Source organism: Acyrthosiphon pisum, chromosome A1 (assembly GCF_005508785.2).
Source record: "Acyrthosiphon pisum isolate AL4f chromosome A1, pea_aphid_22Mar2018_4r6ur, whole genome shotgun sequence".
In the NCBI taxonomy this organism is placed as follows: domain Eukaryota; kingdom Metazoa; phylum Arthropoda; class Insecta; order Hemiptera; family Aphididae; genus Acyrthosiphon; species Acyrthosiphon pisum.
In genome coordinates, this window is record NC_042494.1 from 51,963,886 (window position 1) to 51,976,934 (window position 13,049).

At 29.0% G+C, this 13,049-nt stretch overlaps 1 protein-coding gene across 4 annotated transcripts in view; it reads left to right on the forward strand.

Annotated features, from left to right (window-relative positions):
• Positions 1-13,049, forward strand: part of LOC100161902 (protein FAM102A) — a 34,682-nt gene that overhangs the window by 9,901 nt on the left and 11,732 nt on the right. For all 4 annotated transcript variants that reach the window (XM_008184475.3, XM_008184474.3, XM_029487250.1 and 1 more), the window contains 4 exons: positions 10,116-10,236; positions 10,305-10,498; positions 10,720-10,841; positions 12,219-12,462. In XM_008184475.3, coding sequence (XP_008182697.1) covers positions 10,116-10,236; positions 10,305-10,498; positions 10,720-10,841; positions 12,219-12,462 — 681 coding nt within the window. The remainder of the gene's footprint in view (positions 1-10,115; positions 10,237-10,304; positions 10,499-10,719; positions 10,842-12,218; positions 12,463-13,049) is intronic.

Below are 13,049 nucleotides of genomic sequence, written 5' to 3' on the forward strand. Positions count from 1 at the left end.
GATGACGAATTCAAATCTGTTTTCAGAATTCTTATAGCTTCATTAGATCAATTGGTATGTTTGGAAAAAACACGTCCAAAATACTATGTCACGCGTGTGTTAGACGAAAATAGAAAATCACGGTATCGAATCCCCTTAATTTCAAATATATTATTATAGGCACTTATATAATTTAGGTATACTTTTCATTAAAAAATTAATATATAATAAATAATATTCAAAAATTAACAATGACATTATTTTGTTTTATATCAAGAAGTGAAACAACATTTGTTAATAGTTTTTTTAAAAGATTACTGATTAGGTACCTACAATTTTATTTGATGTATCGATCATTCGAAATATTTTTATTTTATAATCTTTTAAATATTGTATCTGCCTATATTAAGTAAAACTTGCAAAATCTACTTCTAATAATAATTATTATTATTTACATATCGTTAAAATATTATTATAGGAAACGTAATATTTTATAATATAAAGGTATTAAGCAAAAAATATTTTTAATAATGTTTGCAAATTATAATACCTATAAATATTAAAAATAAGGTATAATTAAAGACTTGAGTAAATAAATAATTGATTTTGTTTTTATATTTCTAAGTGGACATATATGGGGGTGTGGGGGCATTGCCCCCACGAGTTACTTTTCATGTAATATCAGGTGGGGTCTACGCCCCCCCCAACAACATTTCAGCCCTAGTTGCGCCACTGAGGGTACTCATTAATGAAAAAAGATATTTGTATCTCAGGGTACTCCTCAAGAGGTATAAAAATGTCAAGTATTTGAAATTATGCGCTTTATGTAAGTACCTATATTTAAAAATTCCAAAAATCAGATTTTGAATAACTGTATTATTGAAACAAATGCGAGTGAGAACTGAGTATGCATGGAGAATCACCCCATATAAACATAATGTATAATTGTTTTTGAAGAAGATAGTTGATTTAATAAAAAATACTTACAAATTCGATTTTTTTATAATTGACGATTAGTTTCTATAACTATGGCTTTATACTAAAAATACCTACTTCAAATTATATTTAAACTTTTTTTTATATATAAAGCACAATAATAATACACTAGATAAACAAGTATTCACTTTAAAATAATTACCTTGAATTTATAAAATAATATTTGATTTACAAATATATATTCGCATGATAGGGAGATATTATAATATTACCTTTATCAAAAGATAACACAAATTTATAAGTATATTATATAATATTAATATAGTATGTGGTGACATAGTGTTTGCAGACATAAATAATAGTTTTCAGGTACAGCGGGGAACAAATTAAATTAATACCAACTGTTTTTGGATTTACAATTTTGACAATAAAGCTCTTTGATATTCTGATATCCATTTTGTTTCACTCTATATAATTAATGTACGGTATAAATTAATCTATAACAAATCATCATATTTTATTGAACAACTAATACAAATGAAAGTATACAATATTATTTAAAAAATAAAATAATAATGCGAGTACTTAATTATCTATTATTATATCTACCCATATACCTAATATGATAATATACATTTATTACCAGGGCTCGGAAGTTGTAGCAAATGCATATTTTTCTTGGTTCGTCCTAGAACATACAAAGTAAGATACAAATATGTATCATACTTCTCTGATGTCATACACGAAATTTTATTTTGCCATTTTTTGCATATTTATGGTTTTTATTGCTATTTTACTAATTTAGGGTTTATAGTGCTATTTTTAGTCATATTTTCTTAATATATATAATTTATACCTACATATTATACAAAATATAGGAAATTATCACATTATGTTGAAAATAATGATTAATTTGGTTAGGAAATAGGAAATAAATAGATCTTATAAGTACACTTTTACAAACATATTTAAGTAATTTAATATATATTTTGTTAACAGTGTATAATTCAACTAGTCCAGACAGTCCCTGATGTCTATGAGCCCAACAATTTTATAAAATTGTATAATTACATTTAACTTTTTAAAATAAATTTAATTTTTTCAATTTAAATGCATATTTTTGATTTTTTGTGCTATTTATAGCGCATATTTTGGAGTTTTTAAATGCATATTTAAGAGCTAAAAAGTAACATTTTTAGTGCTACAACTTCCGAGCCCTGCTTATTACTATTACAATTCAATTATTCACAATCTTTATAATATGGTATAATAAGTAAGTTTGATGGCAGATTAAATAACTGGCACTGACGGTAGAAATAGGAAGGCTCACGCAGTGCTTCTTGACAAGCTAATTCAGTTTTTTTTTTAAGTTAAAGCAGGGAAAACTTACATAACTTATATGTGATACAAAGAAGAGAATTTTAGAACGTGATTTTTTACATTTTGGTGCTTTTTGGCATGTTGGTATTCTTTTTTACCAATGTATGATGCAATGTACCTATTGGTTTTACAATCATGTTTTTAATTTGTCTGTTTTGGAGCAGAAACTTAAACTTTGACTTTGAGGATGGTTTTTTGTAGAACATTTTGTCTTGTTGGTGGGTACTTAGAAAAATCTTAGTATCTTTTAGTACTTTTCTTAAGAGGACGCCATACCCGCATGTGTTGTCTTCGTCTTACAAATGCACAACATCGCAAAAAACTGTTTTGCGCGAGACAACTATGCTCCCTCTGTATTACTTTACTTTAAAGTATAATTTAAATTTCACATTACGTAAGAATGAATTTTATCTGCATCGTAGCATGTTTGTTTTTTCGAAAGCACTTACCAAGATTTTTTAATAATTAAATGAAAAAAAAAACAAAACAACTTATTGTTTTCAAACTGATAATTTTAATTGTATTTATGTTATCCAAATAATAAAAACGCTACGACACAGGTAAAGTTCTTCCCTATACATTGTGGAATTTTGGTAATTTTGGTTATTTCTACTATAAATACAGACGGAGCTTAGTTGTCCCGCGCATAACAGTTTTTTCTATGTTGTTCATTTGTAAGACGGAGATAAAGCATGCGAGTATTGCGTCCTCTCAACAATTGGGAAAAATCGAGGGCAAAATTAATAACGGACAAATATAGGAATATTTATGCAACATTGTTTTTGTCGTTGTTAAGTATTCAAAAAATAATGCCTACCCTAAGATGCTTGAAATTTATGTAGGTAAAATATTTATGCCACCTACCATTTTTATTTTATTTTACTCATATTATTTAAAACATTTTATGGAAAATGAAACTTTTTAGTTTTTTTTTTAAATTTTGTTGATACCATTTTTTTAAAACTTGAAAATGTAATAGGTAAAAGGTTTGTCATCTGTTTTTTTATGAGTTGTCCTTACTACAATTATAACATTTCGAAGATTAAAATATACATTTTTTTGGAATTTTTGTTCTGTTTTTTACAAAATGCATTATTCGTATATATAAAAAAAAAATTTTTCTAAAATAATTTTAATGGATAATATAATATGTTGTACCTATAACTGCTTTTCGGCTATTCGGCTATATTGTATATTATTATTTTCAATATAGGTACGCAGCGTATTTATCAATATATTTAGACTAATTTCATACTATTAATAGCATTTTATAGCACGTTACATACTTATAAATCATGTGCGACATTTTGGCAAAAAATAGTTTAACTGGCCGATTTAAGAAAATATTAATAATAAAATAAATATAATATATTATATATATGATAGGTATACTTTAATACTTAGTTTCCTTAAGAATTTATTCTTATCTCTTGCTATTATAGAATCGTTTTTTCATATAAATACTATAGATTTCTATTGATTTAAAATTGAATAAATTCATGTGACAGTGATCTATTGAATTAAGATGTTCACTTAAAACTTACTCGTACTATTTAGCAGAAGCGAATCCCTTGGTTTTTTAAAATTAATTTTCCTATAAATGGTGTTTTTCAATTTACTTATCATTTTATTTACCATTTTTTCGTCACCATCCGTCATCAAATACCGTTTTAATTTACGCATTGATCTATTTTTTAGTATTTGTTTGCATTCAGATATCAGTTGATCGTTTTTTGTGCATTTTATTTTGTCATTTGCATTACTTATTTTTATCACATATTTCACCATCATAATATTTAAAGAAATATTATAACACGATATTATATTCATATATTTTGAATTAATATTTTATTATTTCTTTATTGTCTGCCGATGAGGTAGACGCTTACAAGTTATGACTAATAACGTTTCTTAAAATATTATTTTCGTAGGTAGTTGAAGTGTTTAGTGATCCTCATAATGATAATTATTTGCTAACCGTTGTCAATCGGCTCTCAAGGAAATAACACATATTTTCTGCATATTGTGTTGGCCCATCGGGCATGTCTTCATGATCATATATCACATAGCAACGGTATTAAATAAATATTTACACCCAAAAAAGTATTATGTGTGTGCATTATGCACATTATGAAATATATTTTATTTTCATCAGGTTTTTAAATTTAAATATTTCTATAATAATTTGTAATATAATAATAAATTAGTATTTCTGGTTTAAAAAAAAAATAATTTTTAAATAATTTACACATAATAAAAGTTTCCCAACCACATCAACTATTTTAACTATACCTACCTATACAAAAAGTAATATACCAATAATACTTTTACTACAAACTTAAAAATATTCAGAGCTAAGTGAAATCTTGTCTATACTAGACACTAGTGATGTTTTGATTATTTTTTTGGCTCTGTATTGCACCTATCGTGTTCTGTGGTCATTCATACTATTACATAGGAATTTATTGTTGGCCATTCCTGATTTATAATGTATTTAGTCGATGTGTATTTTTATGATATAGAGTAGGTAAACCGCGTGTGCGCTAAATTATCTTGTTTGTATCGACTTTTTATCCATTCACTAAAGTGAATCTATATAATTCTATATAAATCTATATCATTTATATAGAGCTACTGAAGTATATGTACATACCTAAGTAATATATAGGTAGACGGAATCATGAAACTATTATAATATACATTCTGCTCTGGGTGTGTATGTACTATGTACCTACTATATAATATGTAGGTAGTTCAATTGATGAAACGTATGATACTCGGAAATTGCATATATTATATTGACTATAACTTATAATAATATAAAATATATACATTTTAATTGTATAGATACGGGTGCACGTCATCGATGCATACAGAAAGCAATAATACATAAAATATTGCTACACATAAAATAGTATTAATTTTATTATAAAACTATAATAATATTCAAACAACTCTTTTCGTATAATAACATAACAGTTTCCTTGAGTGAAAAAAAATACCGAAGGTTATTTTTCTTAAAAAATTGCTTTTTATGCGGAAAAAGTTAAATGTTAATCGTGTAAATATACCTACTATTTGTGTTTTCTTTTCTAAATTTCCACTAATGTATATTATATTATGTATATAAATTATTAATACAAATTATTAATACATCTTAACGCTATTATAACTTGAGTCGAATTTTAATGCAACATTACAATATCGCACCGATAATAAATAATAATAATTGTTTTTGAACTATCTATCTAACTAACTATCTATTTGTATTTAAGGTTATTATAGGCACGATAAATGCATCTGCGTTTTGTAAATATTTGATGGTTTACGTTATATTGCGAAAAAAATGGCGGAACAAATTTAATTCCTATATAGTGCCTAATATGTTCTATTTATATATAATAAGAGCATATTATTAAATTACATGCAGATAATGTGTATGATACGTACAAATAACTATTGCCTTTCGTTGTAATTATAAAGTCGTAAGCGTAACACTAGTCGTAATAGTAGTCGTACCTACATGTTAAAATACAGTAGGTCATTACATTATATTTGAATGTATTATCGCGTTCATAACTATTTGACAGTTTTTATTTTTATCTATAGTTTGTTTACATGTTTTTTTTTCTCATCACTGTTGCAAGTACAATTTGCCATTTAAAACCTAATCATAATTCATATAATATAATTTTGTAAATCATTTTTATTTACTAACACTAATTATCAAAGACTCATATATGTTATTGAACCACGGAAAAAATTAAATACAATAACCGGTTGAATTTAAGGTTATTATGAGATATATTTTATTATTTAAGCAACATTTTTAAATATATTACTTTTAACGGTAATAATTGATTTTTAAATACTGGTGACTGCAGCGTCTATGTGTTCGACTAACTATACATAATATATATATAAATTTACGCCCTTCAATTTTCATCTAAAATCAATACGAGTCCAACGATTCTACTTCTACCGCATAGTCCGTCCATACCTAACAGATATTTCGTATCGTTTTTGCGTTAAAATATGTGGTTTATAACAAACATAGCAACATAATTTATTGTGTGTATAGTTAGATCATATTATACTTATTGTATATGATCTTAGGTGTGTATATAGGAATCGAGATAAACGTACTGGGATACTAAGATCTTTTGTAGAACAATGATTTTTATTTGTCATAAATACGGTACGTGGTATCAGTTACGAAACAAACAAGACAATACATTATATAGATACCTAAATGTAGGTATAATATGAGCTTCGTAACGATGATACTCTTACATAAATTTAACTTCTATAATTCTTCTATAATTTATAATTTATGTTTAAGTAAATCTTACTATCATAATATATCTTTTTTTAAATATTTAGATTTAAATTTGAACCTTGGATGGATGTACTGCTTTCACGTAGGCATCGGATAACCTAATCCTTTTACTCTAATGTTTTATTCAGATCGTACATCTGCAGTGGTAGTGAAGCATATTATATTATTATAATTTAGCACTTTAGTTTTAAACAATACCACGCTTAAGCAGTAATCATTTCAATTGTCCTTGGTGATGGTGCGGTAGGTTGGTTTCGTTTTTTATACTAGGTATCAGACACAAAAAATATTAATATATAATAATATATTTTGTAAAAACGACATTGACCACAACGCATAATTAGGTGTAGGATACCACTGCTTACTTCTATGTTTACGATGTATACTTGTAGGACGTAGGTACTACGATATAATACTACTACTTTTTTGTTTTACTCTACGATTTATTTGTTATTACTTACGTTTGGCAGTTTTTTGGTGTCTTATACAACGCGTAACCTACACGCCTGTAACCTAACTAAAACGAATACATTTATAAACGCTTGGGGGGGGGGGGGAATTCTTACACACAAAAATGCGATTGGTTCAATATAATATACCTACTCTCAATCTCGAAGTGCCGGATAAAAAACTATATAATTATAATATTGTCATGACTCATAGATGTTTCTAATAATGGACGTAACTGCCATAGTGGATTTTTCCAATTATACGATCATAATTCTGTTTATACTGATTTTCATTGTAAGGATTCGTAATTCGATTTATATCCTTGTGTGTTCAATAATGATTAGAATAATATAGATTATAGGTTTACCCATTTATAACGAGATAATAATGTAGGTATTAATGTATTATTCATTATGTAAATATACCGCGGCAATAAAGATATACATGACGGACGTCATTTAACACGACTATAATAATTAATAATAATATATAATAATAAATATAATATAATATGCTGCTCTCCTAGCCGCCGACGCATTTGCTCGTAACCGAAATTGTAAAATCATTTATTATTATGACAAGTTATATGTGTGTTGTATTATAACAACGGGGGCGATAACCCGAACATTGCGTCCGTACTATATTATACACTGGTATAAAATAATAAATAATAATTTATATCATTAACGAATCATTGATGGATCATTAATGATAATCATTTACCACATTAATGAAATTATCAGTTTATGCTGTTTAAAAAAAACTCACGAGAAGTATAAAGATCATTGTCGTTGCTTAATTAAACGCAAAGACGAAGACTTAATTATACTGAAGACAAAATCTATGTGTTCTGTTAAATAATTTACTAAACTAAGTACCTGGGTACCTATGTAACTATTTTTGTGTACAGAACGTTGCACGTTGGAGTGCGATTGCTTCGTGTTATTATTATTATTTTTTATTAATTAACCCGCGGAAACTTAGGCCATTGAGTGGTTTTTAACTGTGGGGGGAGGGGTACTGTAGGTTAAACACGCGTGTTTGTTAGTTGGCAGATTTTTTTAGTGGGTACCCGTAGGTATCTGCCATGCCTTACCCGGGGGATGGTGGCACTTCTCTCCGGACACCGTGACTTGCCCTAAGAAAAATGCCTTAGTCCGCTGGGCCACTCCGTCCCTTATTTTTTATTTTATTATTATTATTATACTAATATGTCTTCGATAATGATCAATAATTTGACCATCTCTTAAGGCAGTCTTGTTTTCCGGAAAATGAAATCTATTATAGGTGACTGTTTTTGAGTGGAACATATTAAACATGTCTATCTAATTATCATTATTGCGTATTTGCGTTGTAGAGTTGGGTATCCGTACGATAACTTTTTGCTCCAATGAACACCAAACAAGTGAATCCTAATATTATAATTTATATATATAATAGTTAATCTAATAAGTAATTATAGTCATTCAAAGTAAAATTGTTTTGTTATTGTTTCGTTCCTCGTGTACGTATATTGGTTTTGTCTTGCAAATTATTTCAAATATTTTTTGCAGAAAATCTGAATTGATACTGTTGCAAAATAAAATTAACCAATATTAGTGCGTATTATTATGTCGATTAAATTATCGCATATACCTCCCTTCCGAATTTCGGAGTATCTATATATGTTATCATAGTATTCTCGGTTGTATGGTGGATACTGCAATGAATGTATACTATAACTATTTCATTGATTTTTTCGTTACAATATTTAAATCTATATACTTATTATGTTATAATATTTCGTTATAATAACGGTCCATAGTGTAAGAATAAGCTGTCGTTTGAATTTGATGCATTGAAAAAAAACTGGAAACCTTCCAAACCTTCGAAATCCTTCCATAGTAAACAGTTTTTTCTCAGCGAACGGTAGCCAATTTCGTTGGCGCTAAATTCCTTTCATCGTCTCCTCAACTAAAGTGTATTGCACGTATATAGGTACAACGCGTAAATATACGCATGTGCTGCCTAGGAGCCAACAAACGAGAAACATGTGTCTATCCCAGTGACCAGTACCCGTGTACAGTTTTGCGGAATGTCTGCCGGAAAGTATATGGTAGTGTTCTGTCAAACACGTTTCAAGTGACTGATTTGGAGGAAAGATGCGTGTATTTATAGTAGATGCTATAGAATATAATATAAGGCGCGTGTAATGCCGTAATATAGCGGTGGACCTGTAACTAAATAGAAAAATATCAGATAGCTATAGTAGCTTTATTATATAATATAGATGCATTTATTTTTCATAATTATTCATAAATATATATAATTATTAAATATTTATAAGTATATAATATAATAAATACCTTTTTTGTTGCTTGATTTATTGCCTCACATTCATCTAGTTCGTATGACGATAGAATTATAATTTAAAAAAAACTATTTTATTTGCTAAACACATTCACATGTTCATATGGTATATTTATATATTAATTGTATTGCAGAGCTGTGTATCTGTAATATTGCATAGTACTTTTTTGGGAGACTTTTTAAAAATCGAAACCAACACATTGTTAAATATTTATTGGTAAAATATATTATGTATGCAGTATTAGTATTAGTATAAAAATAAACATAATCTTAAAAAATAGTTTAGAGATACACATATATAATATTTATACATATCGGATAGTAATTATTTATGTAAAATTGAAGTGTTGTAAAAGTATAAACATTTCTAGTGATGACTGCAAAGTCAATGATCCAATTCGCTAGCCAAATGTCTGTTTTAAAGTTTTCGCACTGTCGTTGAACAAAGCAGTAGTACGGTCTAACTGCCAAAATAATGTCTAAAGTTTACGATATCTTAAAATTTAAAAAAACTACATAGTAATAATGTACTTAATTTTTTGTGTTTGCATTATATTTATTTACGATATCAATTCTCCGCCTTGTTATAAACTAACAATAATTTAATATATTATATAGTATATACGTATTATGTACCATTATTATTGTTTATAATAAACCCCGTGCGTGTGATGTGTTACAGAGAGGAGGTTCGAGATCACACTGTCCGATGGGGTGCTAAATTCGAGTTCGTCTGTAAGATGAGCGCCAACGCATCCACCGGGATAATGGACCCGTGTAACCTTCGGATATCTGTTCGCAAAGTATATCATATTCGTGGATGCGGAATCATCGTTTTGTAAAAAAATAATTTTAATTGTTTGTGGCACAGGAATTGAAAGGTGGTCGCAGCTTTCAAAAACTCGGTTTCACCGACGTTAATTTGGCTGAATTGGCTGGAGCTGGGTTGAGTTCAAGGCGCTGTTTACTGGAAGGGTACGACACCCGGCATCATCGACAGGACAACTCGATGCTCAGGATATCCGTATCCATGAACATGTTAGCCGGAGACATATTGTTTAAAGTGTAAGTAGAAATTACTTTTACCGTTTTAAGTGTATATATTCAGTGTTAACAGATTTATCCCACTATATTATAATTTGTAAATCCTTGGTAAATCTACTAGTCATATAATGTACATTATTTTTCGGGTATTTAATGTACGAGCACGAGTTTAACTTTTTGGTCTTCAACGTATTTAATGTATATAAAACTTTTATTAAACAAATATTTTCGATTTTCCGCAGGCCAACATCCGCCTTAAATCAAAAACCCACTACCAATGGTGATATCCCGCAACGCGAAGATACCGAATACCCGAGCAGCGGATTCGGTAGTTTGCCGAACACGCGATCGTTATTTCCATCAGGTATATGCATACGCAAATACACTTCGGGTATATGGCCGCCAATTGATGACTTTAACCTACTATGAGCTAATATGTACACGTCTTTAAGATGTATTCGGCCTAGATGCGCATAACGTTACAAATATTTTTTAAGACGTAAATCAAATAAGTTGTCGCCGAGGTTAAGTCTTTCATCATAATTTGTTTAGATTTAATTATTTTTCATGCTACAATATATTATGATAATGGAGACATGACTTAATATTCAATATATATCCGAAATTTCTCAGTGGGAGGAGACTGATTTCATATTGTTCTGTTTGTTTTTTTGGCATATTTTTATTTGTCTTCAACTAACGATGCGTTATTCTTGTATACCGATTAATGGGTAGGTAGTCGAATATCGATTTCGTGTTTTTTCCCACTTATAAATGTTTAATTTTTTGTACGTAAATAATATTGTTTATACCTATATATTAAATATATATATATATATATATAGAATTAAATGTTACTCTCTGACCTACTTCTGAAATTTCCTCTATAAACTCTAGGTACTTTATATATTCAAATCTTGGTCGTCGCTCTATAGTCTGTACTGTGTTGTTTTATAGGTTTGCTTAGGTTCTTAAAGACTAGAATAATTATGGAAAACGGGAGGTCGCATTATTAACCAACATTATACAATAAGGTTAGGTTAGGTTTGTGTGACTCAAGATATCCCTGATCTCATTATGATAATGGAATTCTATATAACTAACTTTTTTTTAAATGCATTTCGACGTTTGCTAATAGTATAATATAGGAAACTATGTTGCGTATAATTACCTTCTAAAAATATTTAGACTGTTTTTCTTTTATCGTATTGTTACAAAATAAAAACTATTTCTGTGGAAGACAATACATAATTATAAAATACTATTTTCTTCGTTTTTATGAAAAACATAACAATAAAATGTAAACAACAGTTATTAGTACATCATTTTAAGAGTTGACGTTTTAAATCGGTAGATATTAATGATTTTTTCGGACATAAAAAAAACAATTAATTTCAACAATACGCATATTTTCTAGTTGCCAAAAGAACATATATATTTAAAACCATACGAATTGTTTTAATTGAATTTGCATGATATATGGTTTTCTGCATTTCTAAAACTACACGGGACGTCGAATTAAACGATTTTTTCTTCAAAGATACAATATGATGAGTACTTACCTACCTACATTTTATCGTTTATTTATAATAACTGTTTATAATACACAATATACTGCAGCCGTATTGCTGTATAAAGCGTCACGTGTTGAAAAGCTAAAGCCTGTGCCGTGTATTCTCAGCTGATCTGTGATATATTTTGATATATACTTAATGATACCGGATATAAAACATGTTTGTAGACATTCCATCCATGAGCGGTTTAGAGAAACACGATGCCGTTTCCGAGTCGAATCAAAATCATTCGGAACAATTAGAAGACGATGCGATGGTGATGGTACACGACAACGCCGCCGCGCCCACGGCCACTAACCACTTGGCCGGCTCGAGTGGACATTCCCGTAACTCATCGAACACCAGCAAAGGCTCTAGTTCTCACAACTCTCATTCGAGACACAGCAGTTCCGGTGACAGCGGGCACGTCCGGTAATATAATAATTATTATACGTTGAATAAAATAATAAAATATCCTTGTACAGTGGTGGGATACCTATTGTGTTGTGCGATATAATATACGCACTACTATATACCACGTATACTTCAGTTACCTAGTATAGATGTATTATACATCATGTATAGGTACGTTTGTATTATAATATTGTTATAGTGCAGCGTTATCACTTATTAGTTATTTGAATGAGTACATTTAAAAAGTATTTTCGCAGTCGAATAAAATGTACCCACTTATATCGTGATCGATAGACCGCGGTCTCATAAATATTGATACATTAGTTTTTCGTTCTATTCGGACTATGTTAAAATTTTACAGGTATTATATTATGGCGGGTGAATAGAATCGGCGTAGAGTTTTATGATCGCGAAGATGGGCCACCCAATCTCTCTCAAACCAATCTAACCGATATCAACGCTTAGAAAATAATTAGCAAGTTACGTTTTAAATTTGCAAGTCATTATTTTCAAGTACGGAACAAAAATAAAGAAAGGCGTGGGCCAACTTCACGTAGCTCATCTTCTTTCACCCACACGTTCGAATTTTCGAAACTGCAGGTATC